The sequence below is a fragment of the Thunnus maccoyii genome, chromosome 2 (genome assembly GCF_910596095.1).
Source record: "Thunnus maccoyii chromosome 2, fThuMac1.1, whole genome shotgun sequence".
NCBI lineage: Eukaryota > Metazoa > Chordata > Actinopteri > Scombriformes > Scombridae > Thunnus > Thunnus maccoyii.
The window spans coordinates 35239655-35264068 of NC_056534.1; the positions used below are offsets into that span (position 1 = coordinate 35239655).

At 41.9% G+C, this 24414-nt stretch overlaps 2 protein-coding genes across 3 annotated transcripts in view; one reads left to right on the forward strand and one right to left on the reverse strand.

The window, feature by feature from the left end:
* Window positions 1–575: 575 nt before the first annotated feature.
* On the reverse strand, window positions 576–4412 carry aanat1 (arylalkylamine N-acetyltransferase 1). The gene is made up of 3 exons (XM_042389489.1): window positions 3609–4412; window positions 3008–3162; window positions 576–1855 (listed from the first exon to the last, which is right to left on the reverse strand). Exons 1-3 carry the CDS (start codon window positions 3754–3756, stop codon window positions 1550–1552), a joined length of 609 nt encoding a protein of 202 aa, XP_042245423.1. The 5' UTR covers window positions 3757–4412; the 3' UTR covers window positions 576–1549.
* Window positions 4413–6475: 2063 nt separating this feature from the next.
* Window positions 6476–24414, forward strand: part of ube2o (ubiquitin-conjugating enzyme E2O) — a 36242-nt gene continuing 18303 nt past the window's right edge. For both annotated transcript variants that reach the window (XM_042424304.1, XM_042424297.1), the window contains exon 1: window positions 6476–7017. In XM_042424304.1, the coding sequence (XP_042280238.1) occupies window positions 6592–7017 (426 nt within the window). In that variant the 5' untranslated portion in view covers window positions 6476–6591. The remainder of the gene's footprint in view (window positions 7018–24414) is intronic.

Consider the following 24414-nt stretch of genomic DNA (forward strand, 5'->3'; position numbering starts at 1 on the left):
TGTGTCTGTGAGAAGTTTAATCTGACGGGTCCATCGAACGCTGCTTGAGTTCCTGTCTGGCATCATGTTTTCTTTTATCAATTTGTTACAATTTTCTCTAATTTCAAGGAGGTTTTTTTTGCATTAAAATGAGAATGTAAATTCAACATAAAGCCCTCGTTTCCTCACTCAGAGAACTATTAATCTGATATGATTGAAAGCTCCAGAACAGCCACTAAATGGACCTTGTGGTGACATTTTTTCATGTCAACTGCTTTTTCAAAGATTGAGAATGAACTTGAAACCTCAAGTCCTTTTTTTTTTTTTTAAAGTTCTATAAATTGAAATTTGAACATCTGTATTTCCATGGCAACTGGGCAAACTACATCTGCTGATGAAGACCATCTGATATGATTGAAAGCTCCAGAACAGCTACTAAAAGACCTCGTGGTGAGATTGTTTTCTCAACAACTTTTATATTGCTAATAGATTGTAAATGAGAAGATGTAAACAAGTTATAAAATAAAACTTTTTTTTATTATTTTAAGAACAAAACATAAAAAAAAACATTTGTCTTGATTCAAGACTTCGGGAGGCAGAGGTGGTGATTGTCTACAAGGGAGGAGGCCAGAGGACGCTATCAAGGAGAGATCTTGAAATATATACATTCTGTACTCTACAAAAGATTATATTCAGCATTTTAAAAGACAGAAATTCATCACAAACTGTGCACACAAAGAGCATGTTGAAGATGAGCAGTGAACATGCATGATGGAGAGACAGGACCGCTTACATCTTTATAGTCATAAAACATGTTCAAGTCATTATCTGACGCACTGCATCATTTGTTTATATCCCTCCTTTGTAGATGATTTGATTCAACGGTTGTTGAAGGTTAACAGTTTGGCATTTTACTGTAGTTGCAACATCGCTGTGCAAAGTTTAACATGAACAGCAATCTTCTAAAGCTGCTGTGAAAGGCAAACTGCTGTTTTCAGGAAACTACACATGAGAGATGTTAGAATGCGATGATAACAGAGATGCTGATTTTACTGACTAAAAATAGTCTTTATAGAGAGCCAGAAATTAGAAGTTAAACAACAAATATATTTTAAAAAAAAGAGGGAAAAGAAAGAAACAAGGCAGCTGCGTTCTATCGAGTACGATAATAAATGTCCAGCATTTATCAAAAAATTCAAATGAAGAGTAAAAGAGTTTTATACAAAATACAAAGCTGAAATCGGTGCTTACATTCTTTCAGGACTTTGCTCTAATGATTGTATGTTTGTGTTCTACTCACACCAAACTACAGATTTTTTTTTTGTTTCGTAGCACAGCTGTTGTCAGCAGCTGGATGGCAGCTCTCTGTTTTCGTCCCTCTTCAGACTCACAGTCCGAACACACACGTCACTGCTGCTGAGTCTCACAGTGATGATCAGAAACACGATCACTGCGCCGGTAGCTTGTGTACAACGAAGCTGCCCAGACGTCCCCTTATCCTGTTTCCAGAGGGGGAGGAGTGGTCCCGTCACCCACAGCCGGGGAGAATCCACGTTAAACCCCTCTGTCCTCAACAACCGCTGTTACGACGCATGAAGGCGTGGCCCTGGACCGGGTAGAACATTTCGATGAAGGTGAGGGGCCCCACCGTGATCTCACTGGGGCCCTGCACCTTGAAACCTGACTTCTGGTAGAAGGGAACCAGGAAGTCCTCACACATGAGCACAGCACGGCGGACGTAGGGCAGGCAGCGGAGGTACTGGAGGTAGCGCCACATCAGGATGGAGCCTTTGCCCTGCTGGCGGAAGGTCCGGTGGACAGCCAGGACGTGGATGTGGACAGTGGTCCCGTGGGGCTTATGGAGAGTCAGGGCGTCCTGGGAAAAAGAGAAGAAGAGGAGAACCGTAAGAACGGGTGAATGAATTATTGTTGAACGGCCTGCTGGGCTCGAACAGAAACATTTAAAGCTGCAGCAAGAAACCACTGGAGGCCACGATGGCCGCAGTTCAGTAAAGGTTACACATGATGCTTTACGTTCGGATTCATCGCTTCTTGCGGTCAGTTGATTGTGTTCACAACTAGAATCACGTTTAGGCAAATGAGGCAAATTGTTGTGTCATTGTGATTTGGACTCGTCAGAGAACTGACACACACACACAAACAGAACTTAATGATGCATCAAAATCCTGGTTTCAACATCGAAAAATGGTTAAATGTTAATTGACATATCGTGACCTCTGACCTCAGTATATCCTTGACATTGTTTAGCAGACTGTCCACTGTGAGTCCTTCACATCTGCACATTTGCACTCAAGCATGTGCAACGTTTCATTGTACAGTTTGCCTCATAGCGATGACATTTGCATTTTTATACACTGACAAATTGCACAGTGACCAACACACAAGAAAAATATACATTTTAACATTTTAATACTCAATTAGGCCACATATATCTGTAATTTATCTTTGAATTTTGCTCTCTTATATTTCTTTATTCTAATTTTTGCTTCTTTTTTTACACTTTTTCTAATGATTATTCTGTTTTGTATATACAGCCTGTGAGACATAAAACATTTGAATCTTGAATGTTTTAAATCATTTAGTTTTGCTGCAGCTCAAGAATGCTCAGAAAAATGATCACAGCAGTAGGATTTCTTTTTAAGTATCACAACTTTAAGAAATCCCAGAGGCAAATATCTTTTTCAAGGGGTTCTGCTCATCTGTACCACAAAAATGCACCAAACTTTGTTGTTGCTTTTCAGAAACACTCTCGTGGTGACATTTGAAGAAGAGACAACAGTGCTGAAGCTTATTCCCACCAATCTAAATATTTCCAGATGTAGGTGGGACTGTGTCACTGCATTAACATTTCTCCTTCCTGACAGAATCTCCTGACACATTCTACCACGAATGTGCTCTTAAATCTCTCAAAATCTCTTCCGTTAATCTGTTTTGAACCTCGTCTTGCATTTTCCTACCAGTCAGCTGGAGGTAAGTCACTGTCCAGGTGTCGTGCGCTCTGTCTTACCGCGGTAAGCCTCTCCTGGTCCCACAGTGAGCCGATGATGAAAGCCACCAGACGTCCCTCCTCAAACCAGCCAAGAGACAGCTCAGGGCACAGGGTGAGGAAATGACGCACCTCATCCAGGTGGAGAGGACACTCACCGGACACTGAGATGAAGGCTGAGTGAGGAGGAGGAGGAGGAGGAGGAGGAGGAGAGTCAGTGTGATCCCAAACAAACATGACACATGAAGAAGCATATTCTTCCCTCTTGTACTGATAAATGTATGGAAGTATGATGAAAAGATAAACTGGATGTTATGAAGCACCTGAACTCAAATTACCATTTCACTTGGGAAAGAGTGGTTACTATAGCAACCTAATTTTATACTGGGATATATAGGCTATGATAAATATGGACATGGTCTCATTAGAAAAAATAAAGAAAAATATTGCTTGTACATTTTATGTATCTACATTTCTTATTAGGCTTAACAATATGAAAGAAAACATGAACTGTGGCAGATAAATGAATGAATTCATGGAGGAAAAGTTCCTGTGTGCGTAACTAAGACAGTGACAGTAAGTGATGTAATTCAAGGAAGTAAAGCAGACAGACTCATCTTACCTTCTCTCTCGATCTCAAACACGCTGATGGCATCCTCCGGGCTCAGAGAGCGGAACTCGCTGGCCGGCAGCGTGTGGCGGCGCCCCTGCGGCCCAGGAGAGCGCATGTGGAGCGGCTTCATGAAAGGCACTGCGCTCACCAACGACATGGTCTTATTTTACCCCCCAAAAAAAGAGCTTCAAAGTGAAGAAAAGATGCTGAGATTTTACTCTCTTTACAGTCAGCTGGTCTCTCCTTTAGCATGAGCGTCTCCTCTCTCTCGGATCCGTGCGTAACAGGACTGTGCGTCAAGACTGAGCGGAGAGTGGCGCACCTTGAGTATTTATACCCTCGGCGACCAGGGGGTGGTTGGTTATAATCCTGAAGCGAGCTGGATGACCAAACCCTTCATTCCCCGTGAGTAAGTGGAACAATAAACATATTTACTCGGGGTCAGGAGGGATATTCCTGTGTTGAGAATGATCCTCGTCATGCCACCATCACACCCGCCACCAGATTTGGATTTTACTGATCATGTGTTGAGCGTCATACCAACACATAACAAAGTTTTATCAAGAGTAAATTCACTTCTAACAGTCAGTAAAGTGACTCACCCGAGCCACAGACGAGGTGATAGTGGATGGATGTAGGTGGATTTAGTAAAGTAGGAACCATTCTGATTGGTTAATCATTTAATGTCAGTGTCAATTAATGTTATCACATTAACTGGGCCATCTTAAGGACTCGACTTACCACCGTTCATGTGATTTCTCTGAGGGAGACTTTCCACTGGCTGCTCATTGTCCGTTTAAGTCGAGTTCACGATTTTTTTTTTTCAGATCTGTAAGAGGATTACAGGGTGTGTAGGAGTTTGTTTGTCACCTCTTCAGTGTTAAATAAGCCATGTGAAGAATTTCAAGTCGCCAATTTGTTTTATAGACAGTTGTTGACCTCTCTCTCTCTTAAAAAAAATCGGACTAGATCACAAACTTTTTTAAAAGAAAAAAAAAGAAACATCAGAAGCAGAATTAAATGCTTCACTGTATTTATCATATGTATGATTTGTATTTAGTTTTCTTATGAAATGTATTTGAAATGTATTTAAGAGTCACAAGGCTGGAAATAAGCTCCATCTCCAGATAAACACTGAGCTGAGCACAAAGCTTTTCCCATTTCACTTTTCTATATGTTTATATATGATATTCTCAAAATCAAGCTTTATATCAGAATTCCCAATAGGTTTAATCAACTGAGACTTTCCTGCTCATGTCTCTTCATACAGACAAAAACCACAAGCTCAGAATAAAACATATTTTCTATTTAAAAAAGAGGTTTGTCTTGTTTCTTGTCTTGAGATTCAGCATCAGTTGTGTAATTAAACAAAGACGCCCAGTTTCATCTTTCCTGCTGTTGTTTGTCCAGCAGATTAGTTCAGTCAATATAGAGAAATCAATACATTCATTAATAAAGCTTTCAGATACACCAGTCTGTGACCTTCATGTGTATTCAGCAGAGACACTTTGTTGTGGAAATGTCATCAAGTTGGAGAATATTCTCTCTATTTATATCACCACATGGATAATGAGATACGTTATTATAGTTTATTATTAATCTCCTCATCTCATTGGAAGCAAACCATTTTTTTTTAAAGAATGAACCGTCCAAATAAGAAACATGTTTTCAGTCTTGTCGCCCCAGCTGTTTATTTTTTTGAATTGGAAGATGAAAGAACAATTTAATGAGCGTGATCATAGCTGCACATTGTTAAGCTGAATACTCTCATCTTTGTTTTTTTTTTATTATTTATTTACTTTGCTTTTATCTATTTTTATTTATGTGTATGAATGTTGCTATAATTGTGTGTTTAATAATTCAATAAAGTTAGTTAGGCAGAGGAGGACACACACACACACACACACACACACACACACACACACACACACACACATACTGCTGCTTATTTGCTGTTTTTTCTTTTTCTTGAACAAAATCACACAGACATCTTAAACAATGTGTGTTACTGTGAAAATAAACATAATTCAAATGTATAAATAAATAATAGGCCTAATGACATGCTCGTGTATATAATGACATATAATAATATATATAAACAAATATAACAATAAGGTTTCATATAACAATTTAGGTTAAATTATATTAAAAAGCTATTTATATTATGGGGAAAACTTTTGCTTTGTGAATGTAAGAGTGTGAGTAATAAAACACAGACGTGGTTATAATGTCTTTCCTCAATTACAACAGAATACTGTTTTATTGATCATACATCCTGTTTACCTGTCCATAATTTATAGGAACATAATGGAGAATTATTTTATACATTAGTCTATCCTGTTGTTAAACCAAGATCAGAGTACTGCTATGAGGTTTGAGAACTTGGATTTATGGATGTGAAATGTTCCCAGTATAATTAATAAACTGACAGTCAGTTCTGTTTTTGTTTTCATAATATATTATTACATTCTTGGCTTCCAGCTTAATTGAATGGTTGGTTTGAGTGTCAAAGTAATCTTAATTTTTTTCCAGAATCCTGATGAATACTGACACTCATAAAATAGATGTTTAGCTGCTTCTTCTTCATTTTTTTTAATTTTTATAATTTTTAATTTTTTTTTTTTTTTTTTTTTTTTTTACAAAATTCACATTTGTTATCAATATCCACAAATTTGTTGGAGGGATTTATATATTATGCACAATTCTCTCAGCTTGTTGGGGAGAAGCTGTGTTGTTTCACATTAAACTAATTTTCCTTTGGCTGTAAACGAATAAACACATTTGTGGCTCACACTGCCGCTCAGTGGTGAGAGAGAGAGAGAGACAGAGGGAGAGAGAGAGTCCTGCGTGATGACGTTGTCACATTGTTACGTAGCTCTCCGTAGCTACGTAAACACGTGCACTTCGCTGCTTCCAGGTTGCCGTTTTTTTTTTTTTCAGTACACCGTCATCCTTCCTCGCGCTCCAGCATCACTCCCTGGCAACAGCAGCGATGGCGGAGCCCGTAGCAGCAGCATCATCCCCCCGGAGCCCGGGCCTCTCTCCTGCAGCCAGCCCGGGCTCAGAGCCTCCATCCATGGCTCTCTCCCCCACAGCGGACGGCTCCCAGCGGCTGCTGTTCTCCCACGACCTGGTGTCCGGGCGGTATCGCGGCTCGGTGCGGTTCGGCCTCGTACGGATGATTCACGGCGAGGAGGAATTCAACTCGGATTCGGACCTCGACGATGGCGGAGGGAGAGGAGGCGGAGGCGGCGGTGGAGGAGGAGGAGGAGGTGGTGGAGGAGGAGGCGGAGGACGAGCCCCGGGTGGCTCGGACACAGAGAGCCCTGTGGACACCCTGACTCGGCCTCTGGGGAGGGGGTTTGTCCGCGTCCAGTGGTACCCTGAAGGAGGGAAGCAGGACATCAGGGAGACAAAGGTACCACACAGCAGCTACTGTGTCACCTGTTTACACCGACACTGCGTGGTTATCAGAGCCTCTTTTTAAATTGCTATAGTGTGTTTTGTTCGTGGAGGAGATTATGCGACTTGTTCACCTAACGTTAATCCACCTGCCGCCTAAAAGCCACAACCTAGCTGGCTAACTGACTGCTTAGCACCCATGCTAGTTAGCAGTTTAGCTCATCACAGCCTCATGTCTCTCAGCTGGTGCTGGCAGGTTGGACAGGGTTTGTTCCAGCTGACTGCGTCCAGCTAATGCATCAGATATACACGAGTGACTGGCCAGGCAGCAGCTCTCTATCTGGAGGTGTAACTACAGGCTGTGGCAGGAACCTTACACCTATTGATCTGACTCAGTGTGGATCCTCAGCTGGGTGTGACTTGGCCTGAGACCAACACTTCATATGACAGAGCAGCCATTATTATTATTATTGTTATTATATACATCAGTTACACCTACTTCCTATTTCAAACCAGTCTAACCTGTCATATTGGGTGACAGACAAGGAGGAGGAAGCTTTAACCTGTGATTAGGAGCTAAAATGATTAGTCAGTCAGTTTTGTCAATTATCAAGGAAAATAAAAAGTAAACATTTGCTGTTTGCAGCCTCTCAGATGTGTGGCTTTGCTGCTTCCTCTTGTTTTATGTCACTTTAAATGGAGTATCTCCGTCTTTTGTGTTGTTGGTCGGATTTGTATAAGCTGCGGCCCTCATCCACATATATATTTCTTCACTCTGCCCCAGTTTCTGCTAGTTTATTTTTCTCTAGTTTGCTCTTTTAAAATGTCAGAAAAATAGTGAAATATGCACAAGGTGACATTTTTAAATAGCTTGTCCAAAACTCCAAAGATATTAAATTTACTTTAATAGAGGAAAAAACCAGAAAGTCTTCACATTTGAGAAACTGAGGCATGTTTGCTTACAAGGTGAAGGATTACCAGAATAGCTGCCAATTAATTTTCTGTTGATCGACTGACTGACTGGTTTAATATTTTCTGATTTCTGTTGGTGTCTCTGCAGTTTATTCATGATGACTTTCAGGGTTCTTTTAAAACAACCTTAATATACTGAACCTGAAAGGTATCAAATTCAGAAATGTCAGCCCAAAAAAATACATAGTCAGGTGTCAATATACCCTCTGGTGTTTTTGTAGAATCACATCACACCAGATGGACGCATTTATCAGTGACAGCGAGTGGAGACAATGAAGCTGGTTGCAGGTGTTTTGGGGGTGAAGGGTGTTAAAGGTGGTCGGTCAGCCTGCACACACAGCCGCAGTTGAAGCCTCCTGCAGGAAGACGGTTTCCTGAGATCAAATCTAGACCACAGACATGATGTAAAAATACACATGTAGGGTTTTACTCAGCAAAATAATGTTGATACAGTAACGTAGTTAACCTGCTTCTTGAATTCCAGATGTAGCACTGCTGTTTTTGCCAGTGCAGGTTTGGCAACTTTGGTTTAATTCATCGTTGAATATGCAAGACATCACTTAAAGCTGTAAGATTTCATAGTAACGGCTGGTAAAAGGGAACACTGTCATGCCTTGTTCCACTTAGACAACAAGAATCCGACATCCAGATTTCTCCCGGACCGTGTGGAAAAGGGTCACAGGTTTTAAAGGAGGACTGGTCTGGAAAAAGCTGGTACTGTACAAGCTCAGTTTAGAGACAGAGGATGGGACCAGAAGAAGCCTATTTTTGGGCCACTGTAGCCTTGTTTTGTCCTTTGAGCTAAATGAGTAAAGTTCTGGCCAGAGTCTCATTCAACCTCTGTCACAAAAAAGGCTCAGTTTAAACAATGACACCGATGTTTGCACACCACACGGGCTGTTAATGCTGTGTCATTACTAGTCTGTGTCCCCAAACAATCTGGTGTGTGCTAGTGTGCTCGTGTATATGTAATGTGTGTTTGTGCAACAATGAGATTTCTCTTCTGCTCATCTCCGTGCACCACATGTCCCATGTCTCAGCAGGCTCTGAATTAGTTGCGTACATCCTGAGAGCACGGCGAAGATTCTTATCAATAATTCACGACGACTCCCTGCAGTATGCAAAGTTGCGTATCTTCAAGATGATCTTTCCAGAAAATCTTGACTTGTAATTTATTCTGCAGGGTGCACCTCCAGTTAAAATGTTTTCTCTCAGGAGCGATCAGTGGAGGACAAACTGCCACGCTTTCTCTCGAGGTTAATAAAAACTAGTGTTTTCACAGCAAAACTAGGATTTTTAAGAGGAGTTTGGAGCACAGCAGCAGCCGTTAGATGCGAATGATCGATGATTCAAGATGATGAGGAAAGTGACACCAGAAGGATTAATGACCAAACACATGTTTAACCCTGCTGATGCATTTATTCCACAGCAGTCTGAACCGTGCAGAAATGATATGAGTTTAATAAAGATTTGTCAGCGTCACATCTATAGACCGCTGGTATTATTTTGACAAGCTGGTTCAAAAGACGTGTGACCAACTGTGGCTGATATGTAAGTTTATCTGCATCTTGCAGACCTTCTGAAAACACGACTATCAGTAAAACACACAACCACCACAAAAGGTCTTCCTTCTTTGCATATTGCTCAAGCTTTTCTGCTCACACGGGCTGTGTGGTTGCTCTGACCTGCAACTAAATAAATGACTGCCTCAGACTGTAAAAGCTAAATCGCTCATAGGTACAAGTCAGGCTAACATTAGCCATACAACCGAGAAACTACTTACATTTTTCAGGTGATTTGACAAACTGGTGGAGTCGTGATGTGCCAGTTTCTGTCGGTATATCTGGCGCTCAGCTTTTTGAAGGTCATCTTCACAAATTTTGAATTTATTCCAGATGCTTGACAACAGTTTGGACACCAGCTGTAGTCAGATGTCCTATGACATTGCATTGTGTGCAAGGTTTCGCAGATAGATGAGATGAGAGAAGGGTTAAAATATATATTTAGATATTTAAGAGAAACTGTAAGTAGTTTCTCAGTTGAATACTGATTCAGATACTGATTTTACCGTTTGAACATCACAGCATTGAACAAAGCATTCAGGTCTGCCCTAGTTTTTTCTAGGTTTGCCTAATAAAATACCAAGTAAGATATGAATTTTTATAACAATATATCACATGATATTATTATATTAAATAACATGTATCTATGTATATACGAAGTCAGTGGAAAGATGTGAATGGATGTAAACAGATGTGAGTTCAGTCTAGAATCACTGGTGCGTCTGTGTATTATTGGCTGATATGACGACATGTACTTTGAGATAATATAGATTTGTCTACTGACAGATAAAGTGAGGTAGATATCACTTTAAAACCTTTGGGTGGCCATCGCGCGCAGTGCAGCTTTATTCATAATTCTGTTCATCAGTTAAGGATGTTATATCTGCAGAACAGAAAACACTCTGCCTGGATGTTTTATCCATAAATAGTTTCTTGATTGATTCACTGGAAAACGTATCATATCACAGCAAATATCATTAAGACAACATAAAGTCCTCTATCAAAGCTTATTTTATTTGATCTACTCACTCATTCCGACTTCAGTTTAAGTTATTTTAGCTTGAGAACAAAGGTTTTGCACGTCCTGAACTCTGTGACTCCCCTTCATGAACATTAGAAAGACTGTAGTTCCTGTAAGTTTTGAGCTGCATCACAAACACACGTGATGCTGATGTTTAGTCATTGAAACGTTTGTACCGTCGTCTGAAAGCGAATTAACTGCAAAACCACCCCTATGATCACATTTGCACAAATGAAGCACTATCGATGTAACCGGATATCATGTAGGCTAAATCTTTGTCATCGACTGGTTTCAATCAATGACAGAACATCGTCAGTGATGCAAATGGAACATGTGTGCAGCTCACTCTGAACTACCAAACCAAACCGTTGTAACTAGTTTTGGTAAAAAATAATAGTTATGACTGAAATTAAACTTTTTAAATGTCTGTTTTATCTTGTGACAAATTGTCTAAAGTTCAGTCTTGCTCTATTTTTGAGAAAACACAATGTGAAAACTGCAAAATCCAACCAAAAACCAAAGCAAACTGCAGTAAGCGTTACTGCTCTCTGCTTTGGCTTCTCAGAGCTTCGCTGCAGTCACCGCGCTCTGCGACAGCCGTCCAAATTGTTAATGAATGAAGCTTCAGTGCCTGCAAATCCTTTACTCAAGGACAATCCAAAGAGTGGAATCTTTATTACTTACAAACCCGATCGTAGTAGATAGTAATAACAGTTTGGATATCGCTGTGCTAGCGCTAACTAGCTCGACAGGACAAGAGAGTGCACTGACGTTAGTTTACAGACTGAACCCCCTTCTCACAGGGAGCAGATAGTACATCCATAATCAGCTGTATTACAACAATTTTAAAGTTTATTAACCTAGATTTGATTGAAATCATTTATTTATAAGACAGAAACTTGATTATATTCCAGAAGAGTTTATATTTAACTCAAGGTTTAAATATATTTTACAATTAAAATAATACAAAAGCATGATTTTTAAGCCATGAAAATGACCTAAAGAACATATTTAATAAGCAAATAACCACTTTTCTACCTAGAACACGTTTGGCTGGACAGTCAAAAAAACTTTGAAGCCAGTTTTCTCAGGTTACTGCAGTTTGAGAGCAGCTCTGCTTTACGTCACATTTTTTTTCCACCCTATAAAATCTTAATAACCATCTCCAGAGGCAGCGATGGGGCTGAGATCTCCATCAGCACAGGTATGAACAGGCACACCTCAGTTGTTGTCAGCTGAGTGAGCCTCCACACTGATTCCCAGTACATGTATAGTATCTATGGTGTTTAGTATATTTCCACTATGTCGTATGATTGTCTGGTACTGGATAGTTGTGTTTAGTTTTTGTCAGTTTTTTGGTTGACTGACTGTATAACTGTCACCTTCAGTGCCACTTTTCTACTGCAGAGGCACGTAAGACCAGATGCTCAGTGTGTCTGAACCTCCTGTGAGTTTTAATCAGAAGGTCATAGATACTGTTCATAATCCCTTTAGGACAAGGACGCAGCCTGTGCATTGTCATTGATTCAGTTCAAGATTATTATTTTCCCTCAAAACTACAGTATCAGTCAAACGTTCGGACACACTTTCTCAAAGTGTATCATAACTCAACTGGCTAGACTACTTAGAAAAGAATGGAGACATGAATTAAATATGATTTTGTGTATTTGATTTCTTGTTCTTCTCCAGGATCATGTAGAGAAACAGCAGCTTAAACATCAGATGAGTACAGAAACGTTTGAGGCAAAGACCAGATTGAACATAGTTGATGAACTGCATCTCGACTCTGTGGCCTGATAGTTTTGTGACTGATGCTATACGCAGCCCGTCTAGAGAAGGATTTATTGCACTTTGGTCGCCATGGCACCTGACTAGACGGTGACAGTCCCCTGCCGACAAAACCAAACACATACAGCACTGTTGCTGCAGCGCAACCTTGAAATTTCCATCCAAGGACAGAAGTGCGTTGCAGCAGGTAGCTAGCAGTGGGATGCAGAGAGAGAGAGTGTCCCAGATGTCCCGGACTTTATCAAGCGCCATCGTTAATGTGCTGCTGAGACCTCTAGAAGGATTGTATGGTAACGCTATGCACGGTGTGGTGATGCAGCAAGTCTCGCCACCCTCCTGCTGCTTTAATTAAGGCTCTGCACCCCGACGAGGTGGGTGTCAGGGCGGAAGGGGGTCGAGGTGAGCCGTGACGCCCTGACCGTGAGCTCCTCCCCTGGAAGCAGCAGCTTCGACTGTAGGGGTGTAGCAGGTGGAGGGGGAGGAAGGGAGCAGCAGGACCAACTGTACTGCAGAGAGAGAGAGAGAAAGTGAGGAATGGGATGGGGAAAAAAGCTGTAAAGTGGACGGCAGACATGAGGAAAGTCAAGTATTGAATACCAATGAAAACATCACCTGGATCCCAAAATCATGAGGAGAAAGGAAAACAAAACAAAAAAAATCTGACTGGAAAAGGAGGTAATGAGACAGGCAGGCAGTTTGGTAGCAGATGGCTGTTATGGTAATGTGCAGGCTTTTAGTCCTTGAAGTGCTAAGGTCCCACCCTCTGCTCTCAGAGCCATTTTAAATTCCCAGCCTCTTCCGGTGCGCCGGCTTAGCATGAAATCCTAGTTGTGCTGCTGTTCCAGGCTGCTCTGCCCTGTTACAAAGCTGTCAGGTTGTGGTCATACAGACGCACTTCTCTGAAGACTACCACCATCAGATCGGTGCGATTTGTGTTAAATACATTCATCTCGGCTGCTTGCGGGTTCTTGACTTCACTGTCACATCAAAAGAAGTCACAGACAGTTGATTTTTAGTCGAATGTAATGTTTTATGAAGTGAGCAGAGAGACTCCTGGGTGACACACTTTATGTGTCACACAGACTATTTGGGGGGGGGGTTCAGGGATGCAGGGAGGTGGAAAATGTTTGAAAGTAGTCTATAGTTTACGTAAAGCCCGGTGTGGTCGACTGGTCTGTCTATTGGTGATATATGGTTGACTGTGAAAATCAATGTCTGTAGGGAGAGCACTGCAGGTGCTGGATGATGTGACCGCAGGATGACTCCCATTTTTCAACCAGGTCCTGCCCTCTTCCCCCCCCCGTTCATCCGACTGCAGACGTCTGAAAACATCCCCGCTGACTGACAGAGTGGAAACAACTCTGTCCTAAAAGGCTTGTTGAATGCTGAATTACATTCAAGTCACTTCACCGCACACATTTCTTTCAGCTCCCGTCCTTCCTCTGCTCATGATCACCGACATTGTCATTCCTATCCAGGCCTCGGCTCTCTGAAAGCATTTTAGCTGGAAGACTACAGAGGACTCTTACTGCTAAAATGCATTTAAGATATAAGGCAATATTTCTAAAGTGTGAAGCATCTTTCAGAAAAAACATAACAAAAAAGTGTACTTCTGCATCTCCAGCCGTATATATATTCTCACCCTGATACAGCAGTTCCCCACAGAGCAGACTGGAGTGAACACATTAGCTGTTTCTATTTATTTACTTCACACACTCTAATGAACTTAACAGCAAAGCCATTTATTCTGTCAGCGTCTGTCTGCACACTTTTCTCTTCTAAACAATCACATTGATCTTTTGTGTGTTAATATTACACATGGTATTTGATGATTAATGATGGTTTTGTAAGATCCCTTTTCTAAAATGCTAGATTTAGCTCATCATGGCAGTAGTATTTACTTTTTGAAGCTGACCGAGCGGCTTACAGTCACAAACAGGCACCGTTTAGATATTTCCAACTGTACAGCCTGCTCCAAATTTGCACCTTTAAATGAGTTTGTGGTAAATTGATACGCATCCTTGAGCAGTGTTTGCTCAGCTCTCTGCAGGTGTTCGAGGTAGGCTGGCAGACTTCGGTGTAATCTGGGACACGAGGCTGTTGCCAAGTACAGAGCCTTAGTTCTGGTTTTGAGAAGACGCCAGACATGCCTGCAAATAAACGTACGAGAGACGCCGGCCATCGGGTTTTTTGCGTCAGCCGTCGAGCGGCCGTTCGCTTCCTCTAAAAACCACAAAAGCGGCTCCAGCGCTGCGTTGCTATTGTTTCATCATATCAGACGCTTCCAGTCTCAAATGCATGCGGTCCTCCTCATGTAGTAAAAGTGAAACATGCTGCTGTATGTTAGAGCAGGAAGTTTTCCAGACTCAGACAGCTGTTATTGACTGAAAGAGATGAACATGCATTTTTTGACAGACACCCAGGTCTAGTTTTTGCTTCCCTGCACCTGTAGTGGTAGTTTCCAGTTGTTGAGCGGTCAAACACAGACTCTTCTGACGGCACATAGTATCTGTTTTTAGAAGTAAATTGACTTTGAATCATGTTATTTAGCTGACCTGCTGTCTAGATTTATTTGTTTAGTTGAGTTTATTTAAAGGATCTTCATTAGCTAGTGCCATGGCAACCAGATTATCTTGCATCTCTGATTGTACATGAAGCCCAGTTCAGACCGAAGATTCACGACGAGACCAGTTGGAACTTGCAACTTCTTGGAATGCATCACCAATACAACTGAACGAGATGGTGTATCATCTCCATAGCAACGACTCTCTGTACTTCCGCTCTAACTGCAGACTTTTCAGGCTTTTTTTTTTTTGTTTTGTAGCTGGATATAATTTTATTCTTGCCACTGAGGGTCGAGACTCTCTTGTCCTCTGTCCAAACTCTGCCATTTCGATCAGCTGACAGTTTGCTGACTTTGCTACGAGCTGATTGGATGTTGAAGCAGGTGACGTGCCTTACATCCTAAAAGCAGCCGCTGGCAACTTGACAAGCTGAGTCGCAGGCGATGCCAGCTTCAGCCGAGCCGAGACGGACCATTTCACACCACTGCAGCGTTCGAAAACAATTTCATCTCGTCATGAATCTTTGGTCTGAACCTTTAGGCTTCAGGAGAACTTTCTTCTCACTGCAATCCCTCAGTTCATTTTTCTAACAGCTGTATATGTCTGGACCATGTTTGGTCAGTGTGTGAAATTGTGGCCAGTTTGTCACAGGGATAGTCAGTGGTAGTGTCTATTATGTGAATTCCTGGATATTAAATGTATATTATATATTATGGATATTTCATCTTCAATTTTCTCTAGTGGTCCCAGTAATATTTTAGGAAATTTAAAAACAAGCAACTTTTGCCCAACTGTCTAAAAAATTGGGGCATTTACAAAATTTTGTGGGCACTTTTTAAAAAAAAAAAAAGTAATTAGTGCATTAAGTTGCTGTTTTTAATGTAAAATGAGCCCAGATTAAAATGCATATAGTAATCACCACCCTGTGTAACCACAACCACCTCAGTAACCACCGTCTCATTGGTAATAATTGTCTACATGTTCTAACTACAATAATAAGCACATGAAAAGCAAATTAATGCAGGCCGATTCCTTTCAACAACTAAGACTTTATTTAGGAAGAACCTTCAGTATAAACCACTAGATAATGATCTTGAGATCATGATAATATTTAATATTTAATATTTAAATCCAACAAAAGTTCTGGTTGGGGGGATAATATCATATTCAGACCTCCTACAAGTCAAAGCCAGTCTAACTTTGATTTGATCATTGTGGGTGTGATGCGTTGCATGCCACAGTTTTACAACATTACAGACTAGTAGCTACAAGCACTGTCAAAAGAGTTTTATAGCATCCTTTATTTCATCTCCAAATGTATCCCTGCTGAGGTTTTGATCATGGATGAAATAACATAATAGACTCGACTGTCCAGCACTGAATCATCGATTAGTAGACTGAACAAATATGTTCTAGATTTGGGACTAAAAAGCTTCACTTCACTTAGTGCGTTGAGCTCAATAACGTTAGTCAACAGCACTGATCACCCCGCCAGTCGCTAAGACCCACATCATTAACGTTATCTAGCCAACTTGCTAAAACTAATGTTAGCTAACGCGCCGGGCCAAACACATTTTAAACTGTCTATGTATAATAAATTGATGATGCTTGCTTGTTTGGTGAGCTGAATTCTTTCTAACTTGATCGATTCCTGCTGCTGCTATGTTTGGGTGGGTGAACCCTGCGTGCTTTACAGCAGAGGAGAGTCATATTATTCAACCTCTTCAACACCAAGCCAAGTCTTATTTTCCACTTTTCAGTTGTAGAAGCAACAACTTTGCTGTCTTATTTGCTGGGGGTGGCGTTGGTGACGGGCTGGGATTTGGGTTGTTTTCTTCAGTAACAGTTGGAGAGTTTTTTAATTAGGGGTGCAATGGATCACAAAACTCACGGTTCGGATCGTATCAGGGTCAAGTCACAGATCGGATCATTTGTTTGATCGGTGTAGCGTGAACAACAGCGCTGTCAGTGTGCCGATTCATTTTGAAAGAGCAACGGCAACTCCAACACTTGACTGGCTGACCAATAATGAAACTCCATCACTCAGTCAGTCACCCACTGACGACCGTGGTTCTGGGGCTGGTCTGTGGCCCATCCAGCCAAAAACATCTGATTCAAGAAAAGTTTTTTACCATCATGTTTAATATTGCAAATTCTTTGCCAATAATATTACTTCCTTTTGTTCAATTTAGTCACTTCCATTCTCAGTATTTTAATCTGTCCTCCAATAAACCTGATTTTACTGCCACCAATTTAGCTTCATCCTTCTGTTTCATACATTTTTTTTAGAGGTGAATCGATCCTTTGGGCTGTTTTAAGTTCTAGCTGTGAACTTTTTCATAGGTGCACGTCTATTAACAATTTCCATAAATATATTATGAAAGCAGTTAAGGAAACCTCGGGTCGCTGTACACACCACCACCAACTCAGAGTCCTGAATAAATGAATCTAAATGTGTCTCAGAAAGCGCCAATATATGAATAGAATTAACAAGCACCGGATTATTCAAGTCATGTGACTTGTTCCTCATGCTGCTGATGTTCACATGTGCGTTACCGAGCCTTTGTTCGGGAGCTTTAAAGGGCTCGATGTCATCATTCGGGAGAAGAAGCTGCCTCGGTCATGAGGTCAGACATGCATAGATCAGGAACTTTTTCTGGCTCGTCATATCTCAGTGCTGCAGAATCACCCCTCTCCCAGGCAGCACGCAGCTCAGGCATCGACTCCTTCCCTTTTCTTCTTGATAAGGTCAGAGAAGTCTTCATTAATGTAAATCCTTGTTCTTTTAACTCTCTTGGCCTGCGATTGTATCATCTTCTCGTCCTTGTAGCGCAGGAGTTTTACAATGATCTGTCTCGGCCTACTTTCATCTAACTTCCCTACTCTATGGGCCCGTTCTATTTCGGTATCCTTCACATTCAGGCCCAATTTCTCTCCTAGTGTTCCTTGTACTTTCATTTCTGACATTTCCCAGTTTTCATTTTTTTTCCTCAGGGAAACTGTCAATAATGGCGTTACTCCTCTGTGATTGATTTTCCAAATAGTCGGTCTTTTTCTCAACCCCCATCAAGGGTCTCAACAGATTTTTCTCCGGTTGTTTCAGTACAGTAACACTTTGTCCTGAAGCTCCAAACTCACCAAACTGGAGCAAATTCTAGACTAGTCTTGAATTCCCGTATCTCTTCGCTGTCCGCTCTCTTATGAACACCATCTGAGATGATGTCAACACAAGTTTTAAAGTTCTTACTTGTTGCTCCATCACGGATTGAAGAGTAGACATCGTCACAAGCTCTTCCTCTGGATATTTCTGTACTTTGTGTGGCATCAAAAACACACAGATGCAGCAGAGTCAATGACTTCCAACCCAGACAGTAGGCCTCAGTTCCAAAAATCTGTTCAAAATCTCTTTGTGAGCTGCATCCACAGCTCTTTATACTATAAAAGACTCATATTACTGTGTTTCACTTGCATAAAATGAGTATTTCATTTAAAAAAAGTTTCCAAAGTACCTTAAAAGATAAATTGTACAATTTTTTTATATGATTTTTGCATCAATGTGATGGAGTAATCTTTCAATCATTTGTTTAAATTAGTTGGATTAAACAGAAACAGATATTCCCATCTGCTCATTTTATCCATTTATAAAGTCTCATCTGATTTTCCTAAACATTAATTATATGACAATAAAAACTGATAGTGTGATATTTGCATAGACTGTGATGAAGGATTTATTATCCCCCCCCCCGAGGCGTGTGTGCAGTCTGTTCACTGTAAGTACTTGTTGATTAAATACGAGTTGTATCAAGTTGGAATATTATCTCAGGAGAATAATACTGCAGGGAAGACGAACGCTGCCTCATCAAGTCTTTTCACCAGTATCACAAGAACACACAACAAGAACACACAACTCCTCACTTGTTACATCAACTTGTGTATTGAAATTTGAGGGCGACATTGCACCTTTTTGTCATCTTATTCCTTGTTGTCTTATCCCTCAACGTGCACTCACACACACACACACACACACACACACACTCTGTCCTCTCAGGTTGTTGCGTCCTTGTCGTCGCACGACGAGCCGACGTGTGTGTGTGTGCGAGGATGTCTGGGAAGCGACGAGGCCTCTCAGCAGGTAAAGGAGGAGGTGCGATAGCAGAAAGAGGGGAGATGAAACACAACTTCGACTGTTTATGTCTCATTTTGCTGCTAAAACTTACAAGTCTCTTTGTTTATCATTAAAGAAACCTCGTCAGATATGGATGCTCACTCTTACAAGTGACTTAATAATTAATTTCTAAGTGATTTATTGGTCGCTGGTTATTTTTAGCTTGTTGACAGTGAAGTTTGTGTTTGTGCCACAAAGATTCCCACATGTACCACAATGAGGATGACATCAGCACTATGTATTTACAGTAAATCTTCCTCTCCCCGCCACCTCCATCTCTGATTTCTTCCTCAACCTTTCACTCTCTCACCCTGCATCCTCTTTTCTCCCCCTCCCTCCCCTCCCCCCCCCCCCGATGACTCCACCCTTCCTCCTCTTCCTCCTAACCCATGCTGTCCCTGCACTCCTCCCTCTGTGTCCCAGTAGACCAGCGTTGGAGAATGTTGACGTAATATGGTGCTGACTGGATGCTCGTCCGGCTCCCACCCTGAGATAATGGATCTCATTTGATCCTCTCTTTCTCTCGCTGTATAGACCGCACATACACACACGCGCGCACGCACACACACACACACACACGCACACACACACACACACACACGGGGGAATAGACAGACTCTGAAGTGACTTGCCTAGCTGCTGGAGCCTGCATCCATCCCACCGGCCCTCTTTACTCTCCCGTCTCTCCTCTCTCTATCGTCTTCCTCCCTTTTTCGCTCTGCAGTATCGGCCCTGCCCAGTGAGGAGACTGTCTGCTCTCTCTCCCTCTCTCTCTCTCTCTCTCTCTCTCTCTCTCTCTCTCTCTCTCTCTCTCTACCCCTCCTTACCTCCCCTCCCATCCTTTTTTTCTATCTCACTATCTGCCGTGTTTGCGGTGCTCACGTCTATTTCTGGCTCTTGCTTTTCTTGTTTTTTCCTCACCCTCTCTCTCTCTCTCTCTCTCTCTCTCTCCCTCTCTCTCTCTCTCTCTCTCTCTCTCTTTCTGCTGGGATCTGTCTCCGTCTCCCACTTGTTGGGCCGACCGTCGTCTCCTCCGCGCCCCGCTCGCCGCTCATCTTCATTTTCTCCCCGTCACACCCTCGTCTGCCTCTCCTCGCCATCTTCTCCGTCTGTCTCTCCTGACTTTTTCCATCTATTCTTCCATTTCCACGATTGACTCTCCAGTTTCCTCCATATCCGACTCTCTGTCTCTCCACATCTTATATCCTCTGCCTCTTTGTGACTCGTGCATCTTTTCTCCTTCTCGTTTCATTTTCTGCTTGTTTACACTCCCTTCCCTCCTCCTTAATGCACAGACCTTTAATTTTCACCTTCCCTCCCTTTTCTCTATCTCTTTTGCTTTCTCAATGGCTCCTTTTCCATTTCATCTGTCCATCAAACTACACAATATCTTTAATAGATACTGTGTGCTGTACTGTGGTCTCTGTGGGTAAAAGGAATAGTTCTTTACTTGAAGGCCCGACACACCTGTGGTGCTCCCGTACAAGCATTTTCTCATCTTTGCTGACTGTAATACTCATTATTCTTATATTTACATTATATTTACAGCGCAGCATCGTTCTCACAGACTGCAGACAATTTGCATCTTTTTTGTGATGAAGCTGAATGGCGGGAAATCAGCCGTTTGACACAGGTGTTACTTACATTAACGATGACTCTGCTTCAGCCGTCGTTCATTTCATTATTTAGACCTTTTTCCTACCGCGACAATCGAACCAGTGTGACCGTTACACCTTTTTATCTTTCTCATCAGTCTATGAAGTGTGGTGACCTCATGTCACTCCAGCGTAGATCAACTTTAACCAGAGTAGACGTCTAATCGACCAGAACGTCTTAAAACACTCGTGTGGATGTGCAGAGAACGCTACGAATATCTTCACATAAGAAATAAAACTCATATTTTCAATTCCACAAAACTCTAATGATGCAGCAGCGCCATACCCGCTGAAAGCTGAGGTGCAGGTTGTATGAAGCCGCACCTTCATTATCACAGATCGATACTCAGCAGCAGCTCTACAGACGGTACAGCACTGAAGTGTTTATTTGACTTGTGGCTCAGATTGCTTGTTAGTATCAGATGAGGCTGAAAGACGAGGAAGCCTTGTATAGAAAAGCCGTCAGAGTGGAGAAAAGGCGTGGCCCCTGAGCTGCAGTCCTCTGCAGTATCGCTTCCTCCCCCCACCCCCCCCCCCACCCCCACCCTCCTCTTCCTCCTCCTTGTACAGCACCTGAATAATGACTTGTGTTAATTAGGCTGGGAAGTCAAAGCAATTACTGTCCTGCATCGATTCCTTTTAATCAGTCAAGCCTCTCCTACTTTACTACATTGGAACGAGAGCGACCGAGGTTGTCTTCTGTCAGCCGGGTTCCACACACGCAGAGACACACACACACACACACACACACACACACACACACACACACACACACACACATCTATACGAGCATACGGGCCTCTCCTCACATGAGCCATAGCAACAGTCAGCTGCTTTGTTTCTAACCTCGCCGTCTAGTTTTCTGATCATTTTTGCAGCGGGTATGTGAGTCTGCCTGAGAGATGATGCTATACACTCATAAATCTCATAGATGCATAAATCTCTGCAGATATACAGTCGGTGTGTGTGTGTTTGTTTTTGAGGGAAGCAAACAACAACTTTGATTTCAAGGTGCATTAAGGAGTCGTGTATTTCAGGTTGGTAACAATAACATTGTACACAAACAGCGAGGCTGCTTTCACTCCTAACCGGTTCGTCACGGTTCTAACAAACTCTGCGTTCGCCCGTTTGATTCGTTCAGGCTGGTGTGAAAGCTCACAATAGAAGTGAAGTCCAATCACAACTACCGCAGAGACGTCTTACATGACTATAAATTCAAAAGATCAAAACCCATCCGCTGATGGTGAACCGTCAAGAAAGCAATCTAAAAACACAAGTCATTTGGTAACCATGGTAACACCTCGGCACTTGAGGACTGGGAATTTCCCAGATCAATCCGAAAGAGAGAAAGAGTTAAAACAGCGGCGTGATGCGCTGGTGTCTTTTTCTATGTGTGTATATTTTGGCAGATCTTCAATAAAACTGAATGAAACCACACAAGTTTCTTCCTACAACACCTTTCAACAACAAGGAAGTTCAGAGTGCTTCACAAAAACATTACAGGGCTTTAAAAAAAGAAACGGTGCAATAGAATAGAACATGAAACAGTGCAAGATATGAATAAACAATCCCAAATGTAATTTAATAAAACACAGTAACCATCCTGCTATAATATGATGGTTTTTGTTCGTCCTGTCTGTACCTGATCATCTATTTCTAATGTATGAGCTCCAGTTACAGTCTTGACTAATTCTCATACTCAGTTTCTTCTTTTGTGAGCTTTTTATGAAACCAGAGAAGATAAATAAGTTGATAAGGAGTCGTACACCGCTGCATGACCTGCTGTCAGATTTCACCACATAGCGTCTGTTTGTGGTACTGATGATGCCTGTTGACTCCTTTTTTAAGTTAATAAAACAGAGCAAAACTAAAAGTAATTAATGTTTCCTTGGTTCGGACCAAATACACCAAACTACAACCTGAAATAACATTTCACATCATTCAACCGTGTGCACATGCAGCAGAGCAGTTGCACCAACCTGTAAGTCTCTCCTGAATTATTTGCATGCAGCCTACTTCTTTTATAAAGATTTTCTCTCTCTCGCTCCCTCACCGATCACCTGTTCAGGCAGCGCGGCCGTCCTGTCGTATCAGGGAAACACCTGCCTAACGAGGGGGAGAGAAGAGACCGTTTAGATGGCTGCTCTCCCTCCTTCCTCTCGTCTCCTGGAGAGTAATCACACCCGCTGCAGGGACGCGGTGTGGTGTAGCAGAGTTTAGGAACAAGGTGTGTAATTGACATGATACAGTCGTTGCGAGGTGTCCTGTAGTTGAAAACACATTAAGAGTTGTATAACTCTGCCAACCAGCTGTTAGTAATCAGCAAGTAGACGAGCAGATTCACATACTGGTCATGATTTCTAACAGGAAGTCTTGTTGTCTTTATTAGAGTGTGACCTGAGGTGTTGTTTCTCTGTTTCCTCTCTCTCTCTCTCTCTCTCTCTCTCTCTCTCTCTCTCTCTCTCTCTCTCTCTCTCTCTCTCTCTCTCTCTCTCTCTCTCTCTCTCTCTCTCTCTCTCTCTCTCTCTCTCTCTCTCTCTCTCTCTCTCTCTCTCTCCGGGGCACATGGTACTGATTTTAAACAGTGTTTTCGAACTGTTGAGGAAATGCGTTACCACGGTAGCGCACTGCAGCACGATGCACTGAAAGAATATTAATGAGGTGGATGGTGTGTCTGTGTGTCTTTCCAAAAAAAAAACATGTTTTATACTTCTGTCTCCCTCCTCATCTAAACCTTTTTAACTGAGAGAAGCTCAGGAGTGTGTGTGTGTGTGTGTGTGTGTGTGTGTGTGTGTGCGTGTGTTTGTGCGTGTGTGTGTACTCTCTAACCCCCAGCAGTAGAGACATGAGGAGCAGACAGGCTGCTGTTTAATAGATTACAAGGGAACATGGCGACCCATCGATCGTCTCCACTACACACACACACACACACACTCTCATGCACACACTCTCCCAGAATTCAGTGGGGTAGGGTTACAGCAGGAGACAAAGCAGAAACACTGCAAAGGACCCTGGAGTGTGAGTGTGTGTGTGTGTGTGTGTGTGTGTGTGTGTGTGTGTGTGTGTGTGTGTGTGTGTGTGTGTGTGCACAAGATTCGATAGAACTTTAGTCAAGGGCAAGATTTGATATTTCAGTTGATATCGGAAAATGGAAATTTAATGGATTGTGTGTGGCAGAAAAATGTGTCAGTGAAATGCTGAGTCATTGTAAGGTCAAGATGTCCTCGATAACTTTAATAGCTGTTTGATTTTTTTATCATCTGTCACCCTGCTGATGCGTCTACATGGATGTATAATCAGAACTGAAACGATCAGTCGGTTAATCGACTGACGGCGACTATTTTCATATTTGTTAATCACTGAAGTCTTTAAGTAAAAATGATGCTCTTTACTTCCTGCTTCTCAAAGGCAGCTTTTATCATTTTAAATTGAATATCTGACTGCAGGTTAAACAAACTCTTCAGTATTTTCTGATCATTTTTTTTGGCGATTCAACGAGAAATTAAATAGATTCATGAAAATAATGAGTCAGCGGCATCGTTAGTTCCAACGCTGGATGTAATTCATATCTACCTTCCTCTAATCGAAGACTAATCGTTCCTGTTTTTAGATTTTATCAGCATCATCCTGCAGTTGTATTAATTAATACTCTTCCAGTTTTCCTCAGTTTTGGCAAAATTTCAAGG

Bases quoted from the DNA above. Each gene is read 5' to 3' on its own strand.
- aanat1 (XM_042389489.1), bottom strand. From the start codon at position 3,756: ATGTCGTTGGTGAGCGCAGTGCCTTTCATGAAGCCGCTCCACATGCGC. The intron at 3,163-3,608 runs GTAAGATGAGTC...CTCCTCACTCAG, and splicing joins GTTTGAGATCGAGAGAGAAG to CCTTCATCTCAGTGTCCGGT. The intron at 1,856-3,007 runs GTAAGACAGAGC...TCTTTTTCCCAG, and splicing joins ACCAGGAGAGGCTTACCGCG to GACGCCCTGACTCTCCATAA.